Genomic DNA, 27,472 nt, shown 5'->3' with positions numbered 1-27,472 from the left:
ATAAAATGTGACTTAGGCAATTTTTAACATGCCTTTGTGACTTAAGCAAGATATGGTAACACTATTTTGAAGGCGTCTACATAAGAGTGACATGAGCGTGTCATAAACATGACATGGGATGTGTCATGAACATTAATGATAGTAACATTAATGCTCATGATACTTGTCATGTCATGTTTCTGACAGGCTTGTGTGACTCCTTCAAAATAAAGTGTTTCCATATCTTGCTTAAGTCACAAAGGCATGTTCAAAAAATTGCCTAAGTCATTTATTTCTCTTAAGTTACATAATTTACACACAGTGTTATTACTATGCCAATAGTCATCCTTTGTTACATCCCTTTTGAGTGAAATGATCGATAAATGTCATATGTTACACTTTTGGTGAAGTTTTTTGTGTTTCCTGCAAAACTTGAAAAAATGAGTTAGGCGATTATTTTAACAGAGTGACGATATATCACGTAGAGCTATGAGCTATTCAGCCTTTTATAAACATAGAAAGGTAAAAGGCAGTAATGGACAGCTGTCGTAATTACGTCAATCACTGACGCATTCGGTTAAAAGTCGCCGGTTAAAATGGTCACCGGATAAACCGTAACACTGGGGCAGGTGTTCTTACTTTTTTCATTTAAAAACGGTGATTAGCTTATCTCAAACAGAATCAAAAGATGAATTCTGACAATGTAATTTAGAAAAGCTAAACAAATAGGGAAACGATGTATTTCTTCGTGTTTTCAATAGCTGTCTAAAACAGTTAGGCCTACTTGTAGTAGTCACCAAAATTCACCAGTTGTGGGACTATTTTTGGCGGCGGAGCTAAATAAATTAATACATAAACAGACATCATAAGTTGTTGTACTGTATTACTAATAGAATAAAATTCTATAAAGTCTTTGTCACTATACGCATGTACAATGAGATTAAAAGTCGACTCAGAGGCAGTGCAATAGTAAATGAAATATATATGAAATATAAAAATACACAATATAAACATAGGCAATTAAGTGTGAAGACAATATATACGATATAATACAAACATGGAAAAGAAAGGGATGTGCACAGTCCTCAATTTGCCAAAGCAGATATGATGCTATACAGTGTTACCCATATTGCACATTATAAGACAAATATTGCACGTTGCCAAGTACATGGTAGTAGAACAACAACACTGGAAATCGTGACCGAGTATCTTGCCGGCTGTGTTTACCACCGTAAATTAATTGTACTAGGTTTATGTTAACGATCACTTTCACTGACTGTCAGGAAATTGGTTTCCGTTTTCTCCTGGCGAGTGATCCGCTGTTCTGCACACATCAGGACCGTCTGCTGCTCCTTTCCATTGGTCAGGAGGATGAGTCGCTGTTTGGGGGAACCTCCCAGCTGTGAGCGGGCAGAGAACCCGTCAGAACCCGGAGAGAACACCGTGTTCCTCCTCACAGAGCAGCCCTGCAGCTGCTGCACAAACTCTCCGGAGCTGAGAGGGTGGAAAATAAAATGGATGGCTTATAATTTAATTCCTACAAAAAGAACATCAACAACCCAGGCATGATTCAGAGGGCTGAAAGCAGCTTAGTGTTTATTCTTTACGGGGAAATGTAAACCACTGCAACAATTCCTACTGCTGTGACCAAGATCTGTACATGCTTTGATGATGTTAAAAATAAACTATTATAAAAATATGCTGTTTCCCTTCAACTTTAATAGATTAGATGCAGCCTTTTCAATTCACCAGTGCAGAACTATTTATGAAAAAATACACCATATAACACTTCAGAGACTGTGACACATACAACACAAACAGAGGCACTGCAGTGCACCATGAAGAAAACCAGAGCAGGACCCACAGGAAGCTTTACACAACTTTATTGAAGATTGTGTATAAATACACATGCACATTTCAAATGTAAACCCAAGTGAACTCAAGTGCAGCCAAACCTGGAAACCCCCGTTATGTCGTCATGCAAGGATGTCTGGATTATCTTTACAAAAAAAGTCCCAAAACAACAGAACCATCCTCTTTTTTTAAAAATATTCCCTCCCTGACAAGAGCACAGGCAAGACTTTGCAAACTAGTGTGTACGTGTGGACTCGAGCCACGTTTTCCTCCCCGACATTTATTTGCCAAGGTTTTTTAAATATATTGTCTGTTTATTATTAAATGCTTACATATAAATAAATAAACTTTATCAAATGTGCACTCACAGAGTGAACTCTTATGTACATTATTGTATAAGCCTATAGTAGCAATCACATCTCACTCAGTCAGGATTTGGGGGGTGAGTCGCCCAAAAAGCAAGGCAGCGCTGAGGCGATGACGCCTGCTGAAGTCAAAGCACAGAGATGCTCGTAAAGGCATGGTACAAATCTAATATTCTGAGGCAACAACAGGTACGCTAATGCTGTTTACAATGGAAGTACAGGTAGAAAAAGAAAACATAATACTCCACCATGGAGAATAGTTTCATCATGAGTTACACCGATGGAGGAATATCCTGCAACGATCTGCCACAAAATATTTTCACTGTATCATGATCCCGAAAGCTGATCGGCCTTTTAGGCAGACTCACCCCGCAGTTTGCAGTTTTGTCCCCTTCCCTCCCTCCCTCCCTCCCTCCCCATCCTCAAAGCTCAGGACCACATAGAAGCGTTTTCCCCCCTCCAGAAAAGGGACGCATTCAGCAGTACCCTTGAATTCATACAGCTAATATCAAAGGCGAAGAAGAACTCATAACCATCACATTCAACCAAACCAAAAAAGGGAGCCATGAAAAGAAGAAAAAAAAAAAAGAAAAAAAAAAACGTGGCCCTGTAAATAATCAAAAAGGCATCAACCACATAAATCTGGTCAGTGTTCATTCCATTCAGCATACATTCTGGCCCTCTTGTGGGTTAAAACAAACAGTTTGAGATGGCTGCGATGTAACATTCGTATGCGACAAAGTGTTGGTGTATGACAGGGCCGTGTGAGTAAAAGACGCTGTGTTGGTGATGTGCAAAGAAAAGGCGACCGGTCTGAGATTAAGAGTTAAGGCCGAGGTGATCCGAACAAGAGATGATCCATCTGATGTCAGCGAAAATCACCGATGTTCCTAATCTCATAGTGCCTCGAATATGAAGAGGAGAGAGAGAGCAGAGCTGTGGTAAAGCTTTAAACACCACCTACGAATAACTTAAAGGAGAGCTAAACAGGAGATTTGTAAAGTAGGATCTGAGTCAGCCAGCCAACTTTTAAACAGAAAACTGTCGCGAACCTTGCACATTCTGTTGAGTTGATTAAGACCAACAGCTTTTACTAATTCATATTTGGAGATAAAAATGTGCAAAAGCTGAAATCTGTTAAGTATTTTGCAAAAGTTAGCTGGAAATTATGGAAGTGTAATGCATTCACTTAGGAGAAAAAAATATTTGGCCTGCTTTTCAGAATTACAGAGAAATTAATCTTAAAATTTAGGAAAAAGTTTTCATGAATAAAATTGCTGTTTTTTCTGAATTAATTGGATAATTAAATACATTTACATTTTGATTATCTCAGAACTCTGAGAAGTCTTTATGGGGTAAAAAAGTTTTTTTTTTAAATAAGTCTTTAAAAGGCTTGTTTTTCTGAATGAATGACTATCTCAGAATTCTGATAAATGTTTTCATGAAAAAAAAATCAGCTTTGAAATAATCTCAATAAATCAAGAAAACAGAGCAGAATTTTCAAGAAAAAATTCTACTCTGGTTCTGAATAAATTTGAAAATTCTCATTCAGGTGTTTTTTTTCCATGGAAACCTTCATCGTAATTCCCAGATAATTTCCTCTTTAATTCAGAAAAACTAATGGATGCATTACATATTCATTGGATAACTTCTCGATCCTGCTTCATTTTTAGGTTTTACGAAATATAACTTACCAACAGAGGAAACCAGAGAGAGACAACAAAAGCAGGACCTTAACTTGCTAAGGTTCATGCTGATACACTAATAATCTGTCTAAAAATGCAAGATCACAGCAGTAGCAGCAGTACAAAGCTAGGACAGTTTGGCTGTTTGACACTTTATAAAACCAACTATGAGCTTCACTTGTCTGTGTTAAGTCTAGACTGTACAAGCGGCTCACCACTGGCTTACTAAAGGCAGCTTCCTAAGCTTTTAGTGTGAGAAAACCCTCTGAGAGACAATGTTATTGTTAAACAATTGCAGTATGTCTGGCAATAATAATACATAAAAAAGGTGGATGGGTGGTGATTGTGCAAGTTCACAATATTTCAGCGCATCATGAAAACCCGATATAATTCAGTGTTTAAAATATTTACAAGGTCTAAATGATAATAAAATGATATGCCAACAATGCATTGCTCTCAAAAACATATAAAAAAACAACAGAGGAACACAAAAAGCAAGAGGGCGATTCAGAGCGCTACACCGCGGTACGGTGAAGAGTCTAAATCCACCTCAATGTCGTTCAGTGACTCTTTTCAGAGAGCAGGTGAGCAAATCCTAAACAAACGGACGTGGCAACACACACACGCTTTACACACACACACACAGTGATCCAACCACAGAGGAGGGCCCTGATTTCTTAGAGTTGCGTACCCCGGCAGCTCCCTGACCTAACAGTCGTCACCCCCGCGGTGGCTCCGCCTGTCGAGCGGCCGAGTCCGAGCCACTGGGTGAGACCGGTGGCGCCCGCTGCCATGCTGTGTGTCCATATGGCTTTGGATGGAAAGATCCTAGTCTCTCTCTCCATTTATTTATGTCCTCGTTTGCCTCAGTTGGTTTTCATGGTGACGTCTCGATTGGGCGCCTGCTCCTCCTCCTCCTCTTCATCCTCCTCCTCCTCCTCTTCCTCCTCCTCATCTCCCTGCTCGTTGTCGTTCTTCCTGCGCCGGTTCTCGTTCAGGTCCTCCTCGTCGCTCTGAGCCGCATCAGCTGCCGCGGCACCGGCGGCGGACGAGGCGCCCTGAGAGGAGGAGGCTGCGGCGGCCTTTCTCTCCTGCCTCTCCTCGCCTTCGTTCTCCTCATCTTCTCCTTCTTCTTCCTCCTCCTCCTCCTCCTCTTCCTCTTCTTCACGGTCTAGAGCGAAGTAGCCGGTGCCCTTCACCGTGTCCTGGCGCTGGTAGAACAGCACGTAGCCTGCTTTGGACTGAAAGAAAGACAACAAATGAACAAAGTTAGCTCGCTACACAAACAACTCACTGCTGTGGTTTTTTGTAACGTCCAATAACATGCAGGGTTGGGCGATTGAAGGCATATGAATTAACCATTAGGCCGGTCACAATAATTACTATATCGACTTATTGTTAGATATATAAAAATTGACACGATAGTTTTTTCTTAAAGTATCAAAAGTAAAAGTACTCGTTATGCAGACTGGCCCGCACTCTGATTGTTTTATATATTCTTAAAGGTACTACTCACTTTAAAAAAAATAATTTATCATGTTTTTCTTGTTAAATCTCGACCTGAAAAGTGACTAAAGCTGGCAGCTAAATGTAGTGGAGTAAAAAGTACAATATTTGCCTTAAAATGTAGTGAAGTAGAACTATAAAGTCCCATAAAATGGAGATACTTAAGTAAAGTGCACGTACATCATTGTACTTCAGTAAAGTACTTGAGAAAATGTACTTTCCACCTCTGATTACTGTATAATGCTATACCAGGATATGATTTTCATTACGGTTTTAGTTAATAAATAAATACGTCTATGTATTTAATTCTTATAGAGTTGCTGTATTTTTGATATGTAATGCACAGTTCCAGCCACTAGAGGTCAGTCTTAGTAGAGAAACATGGGGACTTATAGGACATTTAAAACTAGACGGATGTTGTCCCTGTTTGGGAGTATTTTTGGGTTTAATCCTGATGATAAAGGTGAGCCTGTCAACACGAACCAAGACGTTTTTACCTGACAGCGAGGAGACAACAGGGGGAGAAAGGACAACATGTTTTACATCATATTCAGTGAATTAAGGATCATCCTCACCAGTGTAAACACGTAACCAAGAGGTGTTTGTCGAGTTTTATTTTGTTTCCGTCTTGCTTGAATGAAGTGTTTAAATAACTTAACAACGTAATTAAGCTAGTTTCAGTTCAGTGGAAGAGAAAAACTGACAATTAATGAATAAATATAATTAAAAAATACTGCATATAACAAATATTTAATGAACTATTTCAGGTAATGGCAGTTAATTATATTTACAATGATTTTACATGAATGTGAGTTTCAGTTGTGTTTCACTTTGTTTTTTTCATCATCATTTCCCTCAATGCATGTACAGACTTTAAACACAAACAGCGGAAAGTGTTTGTTACCTAAAAGTCATTAGAAAGTATCAGTTGTGATTGTGCTGTGTGAATCTAATTTACTTAGGAGCTTCATGTCTGGTGGAAATGTCTGTGTGTAGTGAGGTGTAAAAGCTTGTACAAACTATCTCAACACCATAATGAGACTTCACATCGTTTCAGTGTGGGCTCTCTCGTCTGAATCACTGAGTTGTTTATATGTGCCAATTACTGTACATCAAGAACAGTAAAAGCAAAAACAACCCAAGAAAAAAACCTCAGCCCTCCGTTCCTTATTAGTACTTTTTTTTGGGAGGATCAGCACTGTTGGATGTCTTTGAGATATCAGCACTGTAAGAATTAATCCCAATTAGTGACAATATTACTTTCACATTACTTTGATGAAAGGAACCATTCTAGTTTATGTCCATTAAAACTGCCTTTGATGAATATACAGTGGTACTGTTGCCACACTCACCACTATTTGATCTTCGTTGGCAGGAGACACGCTGCTGTCATCAAAGTTGTACCACTTTCCGTCATCTTTGTTCTTGGCGTAAGCCGTATCTGAGCAGGACAAGATGAAAGGACAAGAATATAGCATCATATGTCTTCGGTAAGTGTCTGTCATATGCCTAGCTGCTCCTGCATTTCAATTAAAAAATTAAATATGTTACAGTAGGGCTGGGCGATATATCGATATAAAAGATATATCGATATATCGATATATTTCTAAATGTGATAAGGACTTAGACTTAGACTTATATGCTTATAATGCTGCCCTTACTAGGGTTTGTCATATTTAGTTCATTTGTAATGTTTGTTTTTTTTTCTCATAGGCTATTTTTGTTTAAGATGTTTTTTTTATGTAAATGTGCACTTTATGGAGCTTTGATTTAAAAAAATATATATTCAATTAAATTTATTAAAACTACTTGTGACATGTCATATTTGGCTTTGATTGAACATTTGCTCTCACTTAGCGATAAAAATATCGGGATACGTTATATCGATATTTAGCCTAAATATATCGGGATATGACTTTTGGTCCTAATCGCCCAGCCCTAGGATACAGTACAGTCAGTACAGTCATTCTTTCTTGATCAGGGGACACCTCCAGGTCTGAAAACCGCCTTAAACTTGCATTTTTTCTAATGGCCAGCAGGTGGCAACTCCACTGGTTACAAAAAGGTCAGTTGTCTAAAGGTCTATGAGAGAATTTCCGTACTTCTCACTTGATTCATTACCTCAGTAAACATTTTCCTAATGAGTTTTTGGTCTTCTAATGTCTTTTTGGTTTGCTTTAGTCTACTTCAATACAGCATGATGTTCATGTTGTAAATTATGGCCCCATAAAGTAAAATAAACTTATATTAAGCAAGCTATGCAGTAGGACGGGGCTCCAAGTTGCCATCACAGTGCACTGCATGTTTTTGTCTCACAACTTTGACCCTGTCACAGCGTGTTCTCAGTCAATAAAAGTTATTCGTAACATTAAGGTCAACCTAAAAATCTTTAGTGTTTGGCTGAACAAAGACACTAAGGAATCTACTGTAGATTTTTTTTCCAGTCAGTACATTTTGTCCTTATAAACTCTTGTTTGAAAACCAAAGTCAAAACACTGTACCCTAAAACAAGCATATGCTGGTCTATAATTATAACAGAATGCAAACAAAACAGAAAGCAAGTCAAGAAGCAAAAGCTTAAAAAGAAACGCAGCAACCCCCACTGTGGCGCCTGTGGTGAGCTTCAGAGTAAAACAATGCTCTGTTTGATGAGGACTAACACCAGCTATGACTGATGTTTCTATCAAGCTCGTTAGCTTGCCGCAATCACTGGGCTTCAGGCATATGATATGAATACTATATTTGCACAGCATGTTTCTTGATTTGAGTGAGTGTTTAAAGGAACACGTAGCTATAATAAGAAGGGGAAGATCAACGTCGCTAAATGACATGTTTGATGAAACTTACAGTGGCCTCCACCCATCCCGCCATAGTGGTTGGACACGGCAATGAGGTCATAGCGACAGGGTCCGGCGTTGGGGTTGATCAGGAACTCAGACATGTCCAGGTCTCTGCAGGGAACACATCACATAGTGTACTATAAGTTGCCACGTATGCATCAGTGACACGCATATGTGAGGCTAGGAGTGCATATAGAAAAAAAGTTTTTAATGGTGTGTTGAAGGCAAATACAGAATAATAGTTGCGAAATTAATGATTTCATAACGAAGAACTATACAGCTCTTAATTTTTTGTACAGGTAACAACTTTCAGGGGTATATTTTCAGGTACTGAAACCCTCATAAGACAGACTAATAGCAAGACATACAGTCGCTGTACTAGCTGTAACAGAAGCTATCTCATATCTTTATCGTAATGTGCATATTTACCCCAATTTTGATGGAAAATTGAACAAAAAACAACAAAAAAGCTAAATTTAGTCCTTGTGCTACAATTAAAAGCACACTGTATGTTTAAATATTGCATAAAATGATTGCCAATGTCCACAAATCTGTAGTGTAGTCATTATGTATCACAATTCGGATGAATGACAGAATATACAGAATGTACAGGCATGGGGCTTGTTTTATTGAAGGAAATCACAAGATCTCTTTGTAATTACATCCTCAATATGCATGAGATGATTCATCTATATGTATATACTGTGGGTCTGCATATAAAGTATGTGGGTGAATTAAAATATATATATGGCAAAACAGAAACAATGGATAAACTGCTGAAAATGCAGTGTTCTGCTGCAGTGATGCATTGCCCTTTCTGTGTGTGTGTGTGTGTGTGTGTGTGTGTGTGTGTGTGCTTACCTGAGTGGGAAATCAACAAGGGAGTCCAGTTTATCCCTCATGTATCGACTGTAGGAGAAGCGTTTGAGATGGACCACCAGCACCGGTGGCAGAGACCACAGGTCCAGCTTCTTTGTGGCCTGTTGGTGCTGCTTACAGTTTGGACAGTACCTGTGAGACAGGACACACGTTTAGTGAAAATACATAGTGTTGCCACCTGTTTGCAACTTGTTTGGAGTGTACAGTGTTTCTCACCATGGGTCCTCTGCTCCCAGTTTTTCCTTTGTGGTAAAAAGTTCAATGCAGTCCTTCAGCTTGAAGAAAGCCTTCTTCTGAGGCTTGTACTCCATGCTCTCATGCTTGTCAAAGTCCTGCATCACACACAAACACATACAACTGTTAGAAAACGCCTCTCATAGCACTGTTGTGTCTCACCAGACACGAGTTGTGTTTCCATTAGAGGAAAGAGTGGCCGCTGGGAAAGTCTCAGGCCACGCCCTCTCAAATGTCCGCTCACTCAGCGTGTCTCCATTACAAAAAAAGGCCCCAGAGGGATTTACGAGACTCCGGAGGTAGCGTATGGTTTCCGATCGTCCCGTAATCGATTATCGACAGTTTCGACCGTGAAATCACATACGAGACGGATTAAACACGGGAGACACAACTGTAGCCGCCATCTGCCGTGAATTGATCGGCACTGCTAACTGTGCAGAGTGTCCGGTGCTTGTTGTAAACAATAACATAATTACTATGTTAACTAACTAACTATTTAGTTTGTTTAATAAAATGGCAAGATATAGACCTGATCTATAGGAAAGGTAACCTTAAATGACTTCTGTTATGATTTGGCGCTCTATAGAAAATAAAATTAACTTGATCGTCAAGGGGGGCAGGGAAACACTGCATGCTGCTGCAGCACATACACACTGTACTGCTACAGAGCTAACTGTTAGCCTATTAGCACTGTGCTACTGTGCACCTCCTTCCGTGACGCTAGACTGCACTATGAAAGGGCAGAAAATCATTCCTTTGTGGGATCACTATGAATGCCCTAAGGCGAAGAGCTGACACAGATCTTTCCAGCAATACAGCGGGGATTTGAGGGACAGCACTATGAAAGGGGCTTATGTTTATTGTCACTTGTGACTACTTGCTACTTCGCCGGCTTTTACAAATGACGCGTGTTGTTGTGGCGTCGAGTACTACGTCACATCCTGCTTAGCCTTCTATCCAATCAGCAACCAGGCTTTTTTCAGGGGACAAAAGCGGCCCCAAAAAAGTCTTGACCGCTAGGACGGCTCATATTCAAATTAGGGGCGTTTCGGCACCCGCCTCATTCCGGGTATTTGACTGTAGTGGAAACACGGCTACAGATAACATCCCTGTCACAAAAAAGAACAAAGCAAGAAATACTTTTTTATAAAGTGGCCTTATATGACTTTTGTACACTCACAGTTCTTTTGTTAAAATAATGAAAATATTGAGTAATTCTCTGAGAGGCAGTCAAGAAAACCGTGCAACATATTAAGAAACTCACGACTTATTTATCCCATCTTGTTGTTTGCAAGGTGGGTTTTAGCACCTTTTAAAGGATGTAGTGGAGATCTGTGACCTTTTGATTATGATACAGTCGTTGCTTGTTACCAGGACCTCCTGCTGCTCCTGTCTGGGTCACATTGCCATGTTTTGTAACAGGATGGCAGACTGCACTTGTTCTACACTGCACCTTCTGCATGCTTAAAGGTGCACAAGCTGCTCTGATGCATTAAAACTGTAAAATTAGATATCTATATCAGATAGCTTCTTCTTATATCGGCTTTACCTCGACAACAGTCTCGTCAAAGTACTTCTTTTTCATCTCTGGTTCCCAGTCCAAGGAGAGATAAGAGCGGTCTGTAAAAAAAAAAGTGGACAGAATGTAGATAGGCAAATCAGTTGAGTCATATTTAATTTTTACGATCATCATCATTCAGTGTGTTATTTCATCCGTGCATCTACAGGTCATTTATCTTGGTGCTTAAATAATGATTAGTTTGCTTTCAGCGCTGTGATTATCCATGCAAAAATATCCACCATTCGATAAATGTGAATACCTAATTCCAGTTACACTAGATAAATAACTATTTAAATGATACTGGATACCAGATGAATATATTTTGCTGAAATCCTGAATTTTAGGACATTACGTGAGGATTTATTTCTCTCCCAAAATGTATTCTTCATTTATTCACTGCTTCAGTCTGGTTCCTACCACTGAGTCGGAGGTGTCCCTCGTCAAAGCGGATCTGCCTGGTGTCCTCCTTGATGAGGGAGAAGTCTGTTTTTCCCATGTTATTGAACTGGAATGTGAAAAGTCTCTTTCTGTTGTGCCCGGCCGTCTGCTGGCCTTTGGTGGAGTTCTGTGGAGCAACCACGCCGTTCTCCAGCTCGTTGTCCACGGAGTCTTCTGACTGGCTGTTGTCGTTCTCAGAGGGCAGCTCCTGATCCTGGCTGGACTCGTCGTCTTGCTCATCGGTCTCCATCTCGCCTGAGGGAGGACATGAAACATTTTAAAGCCGCCTCTAATGACTTGAAATAGAAAATGCCACGTGGCACATATAAAGAAGGACATTTAAAAAGGTCAGAACTTTTACAGGTAAAGTATCTGATCGTAACATGTCTGAGTGTGTGGGTGTTAGTGCACTCACTCGGCGACCCCTCCTCCAGCAGTCCATTAGTGGTGTTACCATTGACAGTGTGCTGTTTGGATGGCTGTGTCTCTTCACAATCCTCTTCATCCTCCTCTACTGAAGATCGTACAAACCGGCTGCAACCACACAGACATGAATATAACTCGTTTGGTTTTACTCTTTGTTAGCTACATTCATTCTACAGTTCTTCTAATTGCTTTTTCATTGCCTGCCAAAGTGGCTAGTAGACAAGACAGGCTCATCAGCTGCCATCAAAGGTGACAAGCATTAGGCTTGTATCTTAATATTCAACAACAGGAACCCATAGGGTAGACAGGTAGACAAAGTTAAATTATTGGGCACAAAAATTGATAGTCAGTTGTCATGGGCAGAACACATTGATACCATAGTGAAGAAAATGGGTTGTGGTCTTTTTTATGTCTAAAAAGTCTAAATCGTTAATTTTATATCACCTGGATTCTTGTGCACCTGTATGGTCCTCCGCATCTAAAGGTCAACTAAAGAAATTACAAACTGCCCAAAACAGAGCTGCCAGGTTAGTGTTACATTGTCCCATAAGAACAAATACTATCAGTATGCACCGTCAGCTTTCCTGGTTAACGGAAGAGAATAGGCTGGCTGTCAATACGACTACCAAATTGTCATATGTGATCAGGTTCATTCTCATTTGACTAGGTCAGCCGATGGCGGCCAGATGATGTCACCATGTCCAAAATCAAATGCGTTAAAGAGGACAGTTATTTATTGTGCCATCAATCATTAGAATAATTGTCCACTGAATATACGTGAACTGAATAGCAAAATATCTTTCAAGTACCATTTGAGAATTCACTATTTAAATTTCTTAGTAGGGAATGGACTGTATGAATGTAATAATGAATGTACTACTCATGAATATACTAAGTTTATTTGAATAATTTCTGATGATGTTTTAATGATGTCTACAATGTTTCATTGTTTTTACATTATCATTGTTAGCTCGTCCCATTTTGGTGACAGCTAATGGGGATCCTTTTGACAATAAACAATAAACGCCAAAATCATCACACGCAGAGACAAATGAACGTACCAGAGGCGCAGAAGCAGCATGTTGTAGAGTTTATCTTCACTGAGTGTTCTGGGGACGGCGAGGAGGAATGGCTGTCCGAACAGCGGCGTGCTGGTGTGATTGTAGCCCGACTGCTTGTACTTCTCCCTCAGGTGCACCGGGATCACCACGTGGTCAGTGTCCTCTACCCTGTTGACCGCCAACTCAAATCTACAGAGAGAAGTGTGGTCAGTTTTGAACGAATACTGAATTCACTACATGTTAGCAGCAAGAGTGGAAAGTGGAATCGTAATGCCTGAATATTTATGTCCTTGGCAAATAGAGCGACTTAAATGGGTGCACTGCCAAGACTCAATGCTTTAAAGTTGCAAATAATGTCAGTGTCAAAGTCATAACAGTCTCTAAACCAATGAAAAAAGCCGTTTAATAAGTGACTAAATGCTAAATCTGTCAAATTACACCACAAATTAGTTTAAAATGTACGGTCAAAATAATTAGACCACCCTTTTTCTTCCATTTTGTGTTCATTATAATGCCTGGTACAACTAAAGGTATATTTGTTTGGACAAATATAATGACAACAACAAAAATAGCTGATAAGAGTTTAATTTCAGAGCTGATTTTGGTTGTTATCAAGAAAACCATGGAAAATGTCTATGGGTGGTCTAATATTTTTTTTCCATGACTGTATGTCTTAAACAAAAGCCAGAAACATAAATGTATGGGATTTGAGAATATTAACATAGCAGTAATAAATGGCATCCTGAGCAGAGAATGAAGTCAGCATATGCATGTTTGTGCATGCGAGTCCCTCCCTTTCAAACGGTTGCCCCTTGCTGTGTTTATGTCCCACTGGCTAGCTAATTGCTGCCAATCTACACTGCCAACTACCCAGTCCAACCCACGGTGACCGTGTGGCATTATCAGCCAGGTCCCCCTACTATGTGTGATCTTTGAGTTAAACCCCCATTAACACTGTTTGCTCTGTTGCATTGTTGCGCTGCTAGCCGCCCCCCATTTGCTTGTGATGTCAAAGGTGAGAGAAGTGTGCAGCCAATCCCGGCCCAGGCTGAATTTCATTCTGAAAGTTGCATACAGCACCTTCTTATTCAATCAGAATTTAGATTATCCCGTTTCATTCTTTAGATAACAGAGTCAGCCAAGTTTCACACTCACACATAGATATCATCTCTCTCCATGATGCTGCTGAGGTTTTCGTTGGTGGCGAAGATCCGATGGAAACGGTGGTTGTAGATGTCAGTTACAATCATCTGGGGGAAAGAGAAAAGTAGTCAGAAGACTCTTGGAAATGAATGCAGACCTACATGAACCAACTCCTAATTTTATTCAGTACACTGGTACAGCAGACGGAAGATTTTTCTGACAGATCTGAAGGAAAAGGATACAACAGTAGCTGCTGAAGCTGTTGTTGGACAGGGACAGTTTAAAAGGGAATAGACTATTTTGGTCTGTGCTGTCAAAGAGATGTAAGCGTTAGTACTGCCGGAGCAGAGCTGACTGATGTTTATACCTTCTCAGCGGACACCCCAGACAGGTTTGAGAGCGAGGTACACAGGTCAGAGATGTAGCCCACCTTTGGCACAGTCAGCTTGTACTGAAAGGGAAACGCATCACATGAAATGGAGGGCAAAACACAGTGCTGTTCAGGTGATTTGTCAAGCATTGAGTGTTACCTGTGTGGGTTTGGCCAGAGGGTCCAGTCTGACCAGATAGACCTCCAGTGTCCGCTCTTTCTTCATAGGCAGCGGCAGGGTCAAGTAGCAGAAAGGATCAAAGGTCACAGACACCTTGGAGCACACAGGACAAACCAGGGTGGACTTAAAAAGGCCGTGGAAGATGTCCACGATGATGGAGTCGTTCCTCTTGATGTGGTTCTCCCACGCCTCCTCTGCTACCACCTGAGATGAACAGAAAAAAAAGAAACAAGTTATTGGAAAAGTCCTAAAAATGTGAAAAATAAACTAATGCATGGCTGCTTTATTGTCATTTTGAATATATTTGGCACAAGCTCGAGAGAAAGTTTAATGTGTTTTCAGAGCCCTTATTATCTCACCTTATCAGGCCTGCCGTTAGCGTCCTTGAGCTGGATGTAGGGCTTCTTTCTGATGCGGTTCAAGTCTTCGTGAAGGCCATCAAGGAGAAAGGCCAGCAGCTCATGAGAGTCCTGCTGTTGGTAGCCCGAGAACTGTGGGGCAAAGCGGCCCACCTGGGTCTGGAGGATGGAAAAAAACGTGGGCAGAGGCACAAAAATAAAAAAAATAATAGATTTTTAATTCAAATAAATATATTCTTACAAAAATGTAACATGCTTTCTTGGCCATCGGTTTAAGTGTCTTTTTAGGACTGCGTCAACAGACTCTAATTGATTTATCACCCACAGTTCTATGCAAGCCTGCACCCAAATTACTGGTGCTACGTGCTCTTTAATACCCTTCAGGCTATTTTTGTTCGGCTCCTTTCCTACTTGTGTGTTTGTATCTTTCAAATTAGATTAATAGTAAGGTTTATACTCCAAAGACATACTTTTCGTCTTGATCCAATTGCCTTGCTGTGACACAGTGATAACACTTTTACAGATCCTCATATCCAAAACTGTCCTGTTTGATAGTAAACACAACATACAAAAACTTGCTTTGGAATTAAATTAAAACTTTCCCCCCCCCAGGAAATCACCTTGAAAGGCCTCGGGGTGACATAGCTGTATTTGCCCGACCACAGCTGCTTGATAAGCTCGGCGTAGGCTCTGGCAATCTCCCCCTTCATGCCCAGCGGGTTGTCTTCATTCAGCTCTTCTGTGAACTTGTCTTTAAGGAAGTACTCCGTCAGTGGAGGGATATTGCTTAAACACTGAGGGGGCAGAAAAACAGGACAGCACGGATTTAGGCTCTTTACAGGATAGTGTAGGGCCACCGAGGGCCTTTAGAACAGCTTAGCATATAAAAATGAACAAATATTCTTCTTATGTCAGTGAACAAACTTTTGAAGACTAATTACAATAACTTTCCTAGACTGTCAAGTTCCAAGGAGGCATGCTGTTACCTGCACAGCAGAGTTCATGAAGCAGGTGTTGCCCAGGTTGGAGAGTCCACAGAGGCCCGAGCGCTCACTCTGCCTGCTCTGGTCTGAGTAGTCATAGCTGTTGCTGTAAGGGTGGTAGGACGGTAGACTATAGCTTGAATTCTTCACACTGTGCAATAAACATAAAAAGCACAAACAGGTGGGTTATATCGGGTTGGATAGCGCTTGTCAAACTGCTACAAGCTAAGAAAGGGTCACGAACATCCTATTGTTAACATAAACGTAATACTGCTACATCTATGTTAAGTTTTAATAAAGATAAAGCTGGTAATACATTCAACAATGCATTAAAAATACCACCAGGCAAATACACTGCTTCAGTTTTTACTATTTCCTCTTCAACCAAAGACCAAATTACAATCCTGTGAACCTATGAACCCCCACAAAAAAACACTTTCTCTGGCTTCCTAGACAATCAGACACAGCTTAAACATAGGCCTCTCCAACTGCAGCAATCAGCAGACCTCTGGGAGGGCTGCAGGGCAGAGTTGGTCGTTTCTGGCTCCCACTGGTCAATGGAAACAGCTGTGATGGCGGTGGAGGCACTGGCCTCACAGTTCAGCACGCGGTGGTCCACCCTCCTGCTGTCCAGCTCCACCGCCTCCGGCCTCAGGCACCACCAGCAACACAGGAGCATGACATCTCAGCCCCGCCCCGGCCCATGCCGGCCCGCATGTCCCCACGAAACTGAACGACCAGCAGCCTGGATGGGGTTCGGACTGGGTTTGGTTCGGGTCCGGCTCATGCAAAGCCTGATTTTTAGAGGCCCGGCAAGTAAAGTCCAGCTCCAGTCTCCACTGTAGTTAAGCCCAGCTCAGCCCAGGGCAACTCCAGTAGCTGTTTGGATACAGTCCGAAACAAGTTTAGGCCTAAATTTGACTTCCAAGTCCAGCCAGGCCAGTCATCAAACCACAGGACGCATTAACACACAAAAACAAACACTCTCCCTCTCTCTTGGAGCTAACTAAGCAGCTCCCCTCCTCTTTTCGGCCCCCTTCTTCTTTTTCGAGCTCGACCGCCTGACATGTTGTTATCCTCCCTGCCTCAGATCCCTTCCCCCTGTCCTGTCCTGTCCTGTGCTGTCCTGTGCTGTCCTGTCCTGTCCTCTGGTCTTCTGCTCCTCCCTCTGGCCTGCCTGCTGCTCTCTGCCGCTCTACGGCTACCAGCAGATATTTATAGCAGCATCAGCAGCAGCAAGGATGCTCAAGACTACTGCTACCGAAGCTAGAGGTGCACAGAGAGAGAGAGTGAGAGAGGCAGGGAGAGAGAGAGAGAGAGAGAGAGAGAGAGAGGGAGGGAGAGGCTGGGAGAATAGGGGGGAGGGGCGGACAGTACAAGGGGAGGGGTGGGGGGGTTGACAGAAGAGAAATGAGATGGGGATGGAGGGAGCAGCTGATCCACTGCATCCAGCTGAGGCTGCAGTATTCACAGGCCTCACTCTCTAAGTATCTCTCTACCCCCCCTCTAACGTACATATACACACACACATTAACACATGCCGACACACCATTTATCCCCTTTTCTTACACTTCTGCACACATTATAATGCGTTTTTTCTCGCCTCGGCACACTAACACACAAACTGTGCTCTCATTTCCCTACTCTCCACATTAAATCACACCCCATGACATTGTTAGCACCCTTCAAACGCACACTTTGACACACCCTCTTCATCCTCTTTAACATGCCATGGCTGTCTGTAGGAGAGTGTTTAACAGGGGAGGGTTTAAATAAATAAACTTAGAAAAAAACTGGGCTGGTTTCATCACAGTGGCCGGTATGCGTGCGTGAAGGCAGGCGATGAGGGGAACAGGAGCAGATGAAATGTATTCTGAAGGTCACTTAGACTGCAGAACGTGTGCATCGCAATGAGCTCAGGGGGGAGAGGATAGGTAAAGAGCCTGCCAGAATCAGGGGACACTGCCTTGTAAGACGGTGAAACTTACTGCTGTTACACAGCGTCGCTACTGAGGCTGAACCGACCAGGCCAAAACCGCAAAATCAAAAAGACAAGTGTTATGTAATGCGGGAACACTTCATATGAGGAAAAAAGAGGCGCCATGCATAATTCAGAGGAAACGACAGCTCTGGCACCACAGTGAATCAGGGACAGCGGTGCTGCTGGGAGTGAAGATCCAATTTCCCTAAGTCACCCACTCTGTGTATTCCACAATCCACCAGCACTGTGCAGAAAAAGATGCCACTGCCATCAAACAATATGAAGCACAGCTATGAAATGATAATGTGTAACCATACTCCAAAATGGAAGTAAAGGGCCTGAGTATAGTATACTGCGTTTTTTTTTCTTTCCAGCTAGTGAGTGTAGGAAGGACAAGCTCAGTTCACTTCTACACCCTCCTTTCTATATCAATATTGATTTTTCAGGGTGGCCAAGCTTGTGGCTATTATTTCTGCATTCCAACTGTATCAAAAAATACAATGCAGAGTGTCTTTATCTAAGACGCACACACACGGACACACTCCAGCATGCAGTAAATCACACACATAAGGTGAAAGGAGGGGACAGTAAAGTCTACAAGGCAGCAGAGGCGAAAGCTCCACCCACAGTCGAGCAGTGCTCTCTAGCAGAGGGCTGACGGAGCTTCTAGGTCCCAGTGCTTCAGCAACAAACATTCATCTTAGCTACAGTGACATTTTCAGGAAATAGAAACTGAAAGTTGAATAGAAAGTGAGCTGGAATTAATTTTGGCATGGCAAGAAATCTAGGTTGACTGATTGATATTTGAGATGTTTTTTTGATTTGACCATATATTTGCTTCACCTCTTTCACTTGTTTTAAAGGGATAGTTTGTTTTTTTAAATGGGGTTGTATGAGCCTGTATCTATAGTCGATGTGTAATTTTCAGATAGCAGTCAGCACACATCCAGTTTATAGAAGCTGGCATGATTAGCACCTAGAAGCTAAACAATGAACCACTGGGGGACGGGGGCAGCAGCAAAACGCATTTCATTCACCTAAAATCAGCTGAAGTTTACGCTATATTGAGAATTTTTTTTAACATTGAGGAATCTGAACCAATGTCACACAATAACACAATCAAACTAACCAACTGAGGCAGCGACAGACCAGCAGCTCTCTGTTCAGCAAGGTACAATTACTGTTTTTGTCAAAGGAGTCTGGTGGCCTTAAAGAGAGCAAACAGCTTCAGTTCCCCATTGGAAAGGGCCGTCTGACAGCAAGGTAAAGCGCTGAAAACATTCTAAATATAGCGTACACTTAAAACTGAAGAGGAAGGCCGCGTTTAGACCAACAACTGCACGGTGAAAAAACAAGTCTATTGCTTCACCGACATGAATTAGAGGTCAAGATTCACCAGTCTTGCAAAAAGCCAACACGGGAATGCAAAACAGGATTTTCGACTGTGGGAAGGCAGCAGTTACATCTTTCAACGCAGCATATTTATCATAACTTAGTTATCTACCAGGAATGTGGTCTTGCGTATATTTGATTGGCCACCACAGCACCCAGTAGGAGGAAGTTATCTTGTACCATTTGAAGTTTATCTTAGGACAAACTCAGATTTACTTTACGAGGTCCCATTGAGATATATCATAAGACTTGGCACAACAGGATTCAGAACTACTGAATTTGCTACAATAATTAGGTTAATGTGAAAGGTCACCATGTAGAGCTACTTAATATCTTTGCTAATATTTATCCTGTATGATGACTGTATGTCTGTTTGTTTTTATGTCTTTGTATGTTAATGCTGTCCTGTTTTTTGTTATATCTGATACATTTTGTACGCAGTGTTTCCTGTTTGTTCTATGCCTGCACAAATGACAGGGATTGCAGGGATCTACTCCCACATCTAAAGTCTATCTGAACGTGGCCTGAGAAAGAGAAGGGGGTCGAGAGATCCATCGTTTCAAAAATAAAGCAATAACCAAAGAAGAATAAATGGCTCGGTATGAGGAAAATGAAAACAATTGAGTTAAAGTGGATCGTGTTATCTGGATACACCTAGGTCTTATATCAGAAAACAAATACTTTGTACCAAACGTGTTGCTCTGCCCCAGATACATTGCTATAATTGTATTATTTTAATATTTCTTTGATTTATTGCAGTACAAGGCAGTAAGGGTCAAATCAAGACCTTGTAGCACACATTAATGGGTAAATTAATTATCAAACTGACCATAATCATGCAACCCTAGCCAGAGCTATCAATCAGCAAGGTAGAAAATCAGATGCAAACTATCAACTAGCATAATTAAATGCTGAGTAAGGCACCCAGAGGCCCCGGCGGGCCGTTTGTAGAGAGCACTGCTGTCGCTGGAGAAAATTCAAAAAAGATCAATCCCTTGTAAGCCCCTTCCCCCCTCCCTGCTATCAGCTTTTACAGCTGAATCTGCATCATCACAAGATGGCTTTAAGACCCAAACCACAGGCAGAGATAGACCTGTACAAAACAAGTTTCGACAAAATTCATACTAGGAAACTGTTCGCTGAGCATTTAGTATGACTGAATTAGAAATAGGTACAAACTGAGCAGAACAGAGGTGAGAAAAAGTCCAAATAGATCAAATTGAAGTCACTTCAAAGTCAATTGGATAAAGATTTTCCAGCAAGGTTAACAAAGGTTTGTGCTGAGCAATAATCCAGACTCCATCTCTGTCTGTTGGCAGCCAAACCCACCCCTCAGCTATACAACCCACTACTAAGCCTTACTTCCTGCTGTTGAAGCTGCTGTTATGATTGTTTGTGAGAGATGAAGGCGAGATCTTTGGCAAAGCAGAGAGATTGGAAGCACCAGATGACCTTCAAAAGATAAAGAATAGATCATGAGTTAGAGTAGAGAAAATAATTCCAGAAAGGTGTGCGAGTGTCAATAAAATAAAACTGAGATGAATTCAAACAAATAGGAGGGATATGTGAGCAACAAAAGGTCAAGCAAAGGAGGTAGGCAAAGTCATAGAGAGAGGAAATCTTTGAAGATGATGAGGTGCTGTAGTGACATAGGAGGGGAACTTTAAAAGAGGCAATTAGATTTTGCAATTTCCAAAAAAGGAGGCAATTAAGAGATGTTTTAGACAGCTTCCCAGACAACAATTTCTGGTGCTGCGTCACATCATGTTAATTTTTTCCCTTCAAACTGAAGTTAAAAAGTCTTCAGCGATTAAATAACACGCCGCCTATGTGTAAATTTCAACAGTAGCGTTTGGATACAGCATGAGAATTGCATTTTATTTCTGTGTAAGATTTTCCTTCAGTCAACAGAGAAATATAAGCCAGGTGATGTGCCGATCACTCACTTGGGTGCTGTGGAGCCTCGGGGCCATGAGCCATCCTCGCTCTTCTGCTCTATTACGAGCACCTGTGGGAGACGGCAGAAAGAAAATAGGGCTCCATCTGCTTCCACTAGTTTAAAGACATCAAAACATTTTAAGTATTTGCATCCTACCCTGTGGTTTACTCAAATTGAAAAGCTGTGTTTAGTTGCATTTGTCTTACTTTTTATGAAAAAGGTTGTTTTTTTTCAACTGTTTAACCCCACAGCCTGCCAGCAGGTTTTAAAAATTTTTGCTCAAGAAATTACCAAAACACTTTATGATTTATGGCCTTAAAACTGTGTTAAACTGCAAAAAAATCGAGATACACCGATGAATGCTCTAAATCTGCTTGAGGTTAAGAGGTTTAACTACAATTAACTTGGTTGATTCATTGATTGATTTCACCAAAATATTACATTACACTCCATCGTAAAAAGACATTAAGTCAAGGCAGTTCAGAATAGAAGCTGAACATGTTTTTAATCAACAGAAAAAAGTCAGAGATGTCTTTCCACGCAAAATTAAGATCTACCGTTGACGTCTAAAGCTACAAATAGAACCAGCAACCTGTTACTGCTATTTCTGATGACGAAAGACAGGGAGCTGGGTGGATCTTATCCAGACTGTTTCAGTGGTGAGTAGTGAGGATTTGTGCGAGGCTCAACAACCCTCTGGAACAGCTGCCCGTGAGTGGGCCAGGCCTGCGATCTGAAGCCTGCTGGCTCATTGTGGCCAGGTGTCTCAATTAATCTCGGCTTGTATAGAGACTTGTGTCTGCTCTGGTCGGCTGCCAGGTGGATGCCAGGGCATGCGTGCACAGTTTAAGCAGCTTACAAAGGGAGGTTGAGTGCCTCGCGTGGCAGCTGACAAACAGATGTTGTGGGCTTTCAAAGTTGGAACTATATTATCTCAGGATGGCCTTTCCACATTGTGGGAACATAACTTCAACTTCCTTTGAAATTCTTCAAATATAAATTTGATGATCATTGAAATAATCTGCTGAATATTGTTTCCATATAGATCTGACTTTGCTTTGTTGTTCTCCATCACCATAGATTTTCGTTTTGTTGCACAAGATATTCAGCTTTTTAAATAAATCAATTCATCGCCTGCTAAAAAGTGGCACAGAGATCAGTTAGACTGCCCTCTGCAGGTCATGATAACCTGTTGGATACAAATTCAAACAGAGCAGAAAAATAAGAGCTCCACTCTGCTGTGGCCTTAAAGAGCAGGCGGGCAGAGAGCTGAAATAAGGAAAAGCGATCTGAAAAAGGGCAACTGAAACCAGAGCATGCAAGCCAAATTTTAACAGCTGTTTGGATTTTGTCGAATACCTTTTGTTTTGGCTGACATCTGGAAAAATGTAAAGTGTTCACATAAAAGATAAAACTAAAAAAGTGCCTACCTGTCCTTGGTAGAGGCCAGCGTCTTGAATGGTGCTGTCAGGTTTATTGAGAGGCTCAAAGGTGTTGCTCATGTACCTGTTCCACAGCCTGGTCTCCTTCTCATCAGCGATGCTGAACAGCTTCCGCATTTCTTTCTCTATCATGTCTGCAGCAAAGCGTGAATAATATCAAGAAAAAGAAAAGACAGTGGTTCACATTGTATGGTTGAGAAGAGAAAGGCTAAGGGTTTATCTACACTTGCAAAAAGACTCTTTTGTTCAACTCTGTTGCAACGATTGCTCAACTACAAAAGGAGAAACTTGCAAGGTATTAGTATTAAAGAACTCCTTGTTAGTGTGGATGAGTTATTAGTGCCTAAGAGTAAAATAACAAGTAATTACACTTATTCAAGTGTAATTTTTGCTCTCTGTGCATGTGTATGTGAGAGTGTGAAGTCTACACATCTACACATAGTCAGATAAGACTTTAATTTGAGAGCTGATATAGACATTTTCCATGGTTTTCTTGATAATAACCAAAATCATTATCAAGAAAACCATGGAAAATGTCTAGATATCAGCCCTTAAATTAAATTCTTATGAGATATTTTTGTTGTTATCTTTATATTTTTTCCAAACAAATGTACATTTAGTTGTACCAGGCATTAAATGAACAAGAAATTGAAGAAAACAAGGATGGTCGAATAATTTTTTCCATGACTACTTGTCCTTGAAGTCAGACCAGCAGTCTAAATAGAGCGTTTCTCCAGAGTGACTCAGGCCTACCTATTGTGTCAGCTTTACTGAAGCGTCTGGTGATCACATTGTCCATGTTGCTGTCTTCACAGAGCTTCAGCTCCGTCAGGTACACCTCCACCTTGCAGTGCTTCACAAACATACCCTGTTCCACCACCTGAGGGGGAAAAACACACAGTAGAATAATTAATCATCCACATAAACTGAATGATTAGTCAAATACACATACATTAACTATGGGCAGAATTTAATATCAAATACTATAAAGTAGGTCTGTGTAAAGGCAAATATTTTGCAGTATTTTCCCCCCCAATCAAAACAGTTTGATATACCTTTGCAAATATCACAGTCCCTGTAACAACCAACATCATAGCAATACTTTTTCTGTGCAATCTGTCTGCTAAAAATCTCTGCATGTAAACTATTACCGGTAATTAGAAAGTGTTTTTGAAAATGATACAGTGTAATTAAGCATAACATTGCAGAACTCAAGTGTATTAATATTTCCCTAAACCCCAATATAGTGACATAGGAAGTGATAAAAAGACACATAATATACTAATACACCTCAGAAATTTCCAAATATTTTCAATGTTTTTTTAATACTAATTTTGTTCCATATCTTGACTACATTAGCTGACTGCAGCAAGTAGGAGCACAGGTCACTGAAAACATTATGAAGCTACAGGAACATGTCAAGTCAAATCACAGATAAATCTCTGCCGACACCAGCAGATGATAATATAACTCTCTGCTAATCATGATTTAAAAAAAACCTCTTTTACAGCCACCAATACAACAAATCAACCAAGCATGAGCCGATTATTCTCTGAATAGGAATTAGTAAGTTTGCCATCATATCAACCCATCTACACCTCGTACAGTACCTCTCTAATTAAATATATTAGCAGTCTTGAACAATGAAAAGTGTCTGGTAAATGTGGGGTATTACTAGCGTCAGGTTTTCTCTGTTAACAAAGTACAGCCTGCTGGCCTGGTTGCCACTCATCTGATAGGAGCAGAGTCAGAGTGCCTAAATTAGCAGCACCTCGTGGAAACAGCTGAGGGGTCCCAGCCTATTTATTTCACCGCTGAGCCCCCTTCAACACACACACACACACACATATATATATATATATATATACACACACACACACACAGGACCAACTTAACAAGTGTCACTGAGAACTGCAGTAATCATGCACACACACACACACACACGGCTCAGATTCTCCCCCACACCCCTCCTCTATCCAAACCCCGATCTTCAGGTAGGCCCATCCTACCCCACAGCACAACCCATGTGTTTGTAAACCCGCCGCAAAAGCCCAACTCATCGCCAAATTTCTCAAATCAGAGCTGAGCCAAAACCATTTACCCCACCCACCCCCCTCCTCCCATACTGGTTATGCCTCGCGCACTCCTCTCAGAAGCTTTCACGCTGCTTCTCTCAGTATGACCTCAGTCGGCATTCCTCCACTTCAAAAAACAAGGACACGCAGGAACACTCCGGTGGTGTTGGCATATCACACCACAAGAGGACAACGGAAGGAAACGCTGCACCAAACCTGTGACTACAATCCTCCTAAATCCTTTAACGCTTGTGTTCCCCCCGCACCTCAAAAGAAACAAAGAGTTAAAAAAAAAGAAAACTAATAATGAACCTCCTGCATGTTGTGTCCCGCAGATCGCTCCATGTAGCTTTTCAGTCATCCAGAACGTTGCCTGAAAATAGAAACCCTGTGGCCACCCGATATGTCCCACTACATACATGGCAAAATGGGAGGGTCAATGGAAGAGGGGGGGAGAAAGAACGAGAGAGAGAATGATAGAGATGAAGAGGGGAGAGAATTTCTGAGCAGCCATGATGCCATGACTAGCGAGATTTGAAGCGGGGATTTGATACCGTAGGTCTTGTTACGTTGTAACCGCCATCATGAAGTATTACACTGACTGTAACCACACATACATATACAGTAGTTTGTTTAACCCTAGAAAAATATTTATAAAAGTATTCATTAAATACTTTCAGTTCATGATGGGAATAAATGAAAAGCTAAAGGAAATGAATGAACAACGTCATAAATGTTGCTTCCTTTTCATTGCCTTTTTTCACAGTTATATCGAATATATCTGCCCTTTCTTTATTTGTTCCTGCTACTGTGAACAGTGTCACAATGTCTCTATACATCTAACTGACCAGTCAACCAAATACATACTTCAACATTTCTTATGGCTACACACATGCCTACATTAATTCATTCCAAACTCTTTTGCTATTATTTTGTTAAAAATGTTTCAAGAGTAGCAGTAAAGCCATGTCGATAATATTATGAAGAACTTCACAGTATCACTTAGCTGTGTCTTTTACTATTCCATGTTGAATAACTGTGTTACAGAAGCTAAGTTTGTATCACACTCTTGATATCCCAATGCCAATTGGCCGTATATGAGCACATTACTCCGTTTCAACTAAACACAAGCCACACTGTACACCAGAGCTATCAACCACAATCATTAAACTGCAAAACAGAAATCCACATTTCCCTTTCTCAATGCAGTGAGCAGAACATTCTCCAAATATTAATTCTTAGTTTTATGCCAAAGATGGACCACTGAGCAGAACATTCTCCAAATATTAATTCTTAGTTTTATGCCAAAGATGGACCACTTACCTTGCGTGCAATTGGCTCCTGGTTCTCTGTCAGTCCATACCAGCTGACCAGCTTATTCCAGCCCTCTGTGGGGACCAGGATGTAGTCAAGCTCATCAATTAGGTGCTCCTTGATGGCCAGCACATCCCCATCTAGAGGTAAGGAGGGGATGACAGAAAGGTTGAGAAACAAGCAAGTAGACAGAGGGAGGGAAAGCACATTGTGAGGCAGCACTTACAACAGTGACCCTGCACTGACTGTCTCACACAAACACACAAAGGAAAAAGGTATGCTGGAGAGCTTTCTATGAACCCCCCAAAAAGGCTAGTCTATGGAGTCTGCCAACAATGTTGTTTTTGTTCTTTTCCTGAACTCTGAACTCTTTGTTGATACTTCCAGAATGATAAAGCTACAGTTTACTGAGCATGGTGAGCCACATAGTATTTACACTATATATCCTACTTGGGATTTAATGTCTAAGGAAGCATCATCTGTCTTACCTCTGAGAAGACCAGAGTTATCAACTGGTCCTGGGTAGACATTCTGGTCCCCCATCTGGTATTTGTCCCAACTGTCATAGCCCACATATTTCTTCCACTGTTTGAACCAGTGGCTGTCCACCAGGTACCTGCAGAGAGGGTAAGCAGTATTATAAATTCAGCTCTGATAATGCAACATGGGAAATAATCAGTCTGGATTGTTTAAGGGTCATGCAACAAGCTTTACGGTAGATGTAAGGTCCCTTTTTAATGGTATTCAGGGATATACTCCGGCAGGTAAACCTTGCTGTCAGTGCTCTTCACAAATTGAGAGGCTAACATAACACAGATTGATACTTGTAACAGTAGCAGACTTGAGTTCAGGTTGCCGCATGCCAGGCCAGCTGGCTCTGTGATTTTGACAGGTGCTTCTTTTCCGACTCCGCCCTGCCGAAGTCGACGGATGAACCTCTGACTGGCAAACCACTTAGTGTTTCGGTCAACTAGCCAATTAGCTATTAGCCTGCTAACTGGATCAGAAGAACGAAACGCGGACTCCCTGGAATCATGTCAGCACATAAATGGCGAGATGGTAATTAAGAAGTAGTGAATTTGAACCACCAGGGTGCAACAAGTAACGTTTAAAGATCAGTGTGGTCTCCCGTGGTTCATTGACAGTCTCATAGCTAGCGTTAGGGCTAGCACCGCTAGCTGCCAGGCTGACACACATGAAGCTGACAGGCTAACGGGAGCTAGCTCGGAGCTAACTGTCAACACGGCCCGTCACCGCGGCTTTCTTCTCCTCCGTGGCGTTGACAGCCTCGGCAGAGCCAGCCCACGGCCACGCCGCATCTTTGAAAAGGTTTCAGCTCAAGTCTTACCAAGTGTCTCCCTTTCTTAGCTGTGTTTTCAACAGTGCCGCGACCTCTCCTCTCTGGGTATCCAGATCAGCCGCTCCTCCTTCCGCCATCTTTCCTCAGACATCACCCGCTGCATGC

General features: G+C 41.4%; 1 protein-coding gene across 3 annotated transcripts; it reads right to left on the bottom strand.

Annotated features, from left to right (window-relative positions):
* Nucleotides 1-1,846: 1,846 nt before the first annotated feature.
* Nucleotides 1,847-27,463, bottom strand: LOC131960559 (ubiquitin carboxyl-terminal hydrolase 15-like). 3 transcript variants are annotated; one of them, XM_059325800.1, is made up of 22 exons: nt 27,356-27,463; nt 26,496-26,623; nt 26,017-26,147; nt 23,372-23,498; nt 22,607-22,752; nt 21,184-21,245; nt 20,600-20,689; nt 15,868-16,015; nt 15,502-15,675; nt 14,882-15,040; nt 14,502-14,726; nt 14,339-14,422; nt 13,984-14,078; nt 12,829-13,017; nt 11,757-11,875; nt 11,321-11,596; nt 10,892-10,962; nt 9,325-9,440; nt 9,091-9,240; nt 8,237-8,340; nt 6,742-6,830; nt 1,847-5,124 (listed from the first exon to the last, which is right to left on the bottom strand). In XM_059325800.1, exons 1-22 carry the CDS (start codon nt 27,442-27,444, stop codon nt 4,750-4,752), a joined length of 3,147 nt encoding a protein of 1,048 aa, XP_059181783.1. In that variant the 5' UTR covers nt 27,445-27,463; the 3' UTR covers nt 1,847-4,749. The 3 variants fall into 3 exon arrangements, with proteins under 3 accessions (XP_059181783.1, XP_059181784.1, XP_059181785.1); XM_059325801.1 differs by lacking the exon at nt 20,600-20,689; XM_059325802.1 differs by lacking the exons at nt 20,600-20,689; nt 21,184-21,245; nt 22,607-22,752; ... (2 more) ...; nt 26,496-26,623; nt 27,356-27,463 and adding an exon at nt 16,371-17,123.
* Nucleotides 27,464-27,472: the final 9 nt, after the last annotated feature.

The sequence above is a fragment of the Centropristis striata genome, chromosome 22, assembly GCF_030273125.1.
Source record: "Centropristis striata isolate RG_2023a ecotype Rhode Island chromosome 22, C.striata_1.0, whole genome shotgun sequence".
Lineage (NCBI taxonomy): Eukaryota > Metazoa > Chordata > Actinopteri > Perciformes > Serranidae > Centropristis > Centropristis striata.
The sequence above is the reverse complement of the archived record's forward strand: the minus strand, read 5'-3'. Positions and strand labels throughout refer to the sequence as shown.

What these genes read in the sequence shown, in the direction of transcription:
- LOC131960559 (XM_059325800.1), bottom strand. Translation starts at nt 27,444, where the DNA reads ATGGCGGAAGGAGGAGCGGCTGATCTGGATACCCAGAGAGGAGAGGTC. An exon ending in GAGAGAGATGATATCTATGT is followed by an intron (nt 13,018 to 13,983) that starts GTGAGTGTGAAA and finishes TTCTCTCTGTAG; the next exon opens with ATTTGAGTTGGCGGTCAACA. An exon ending in GCTGGAGGAGGGGTCGCCGA is followed by an intron (nt 11,597 to 11,756) that starts GTGAGTGCACTA and finishes GTCCTCCCTCAG; the next exon opens with GCGAGATGGAGACCGATGAG.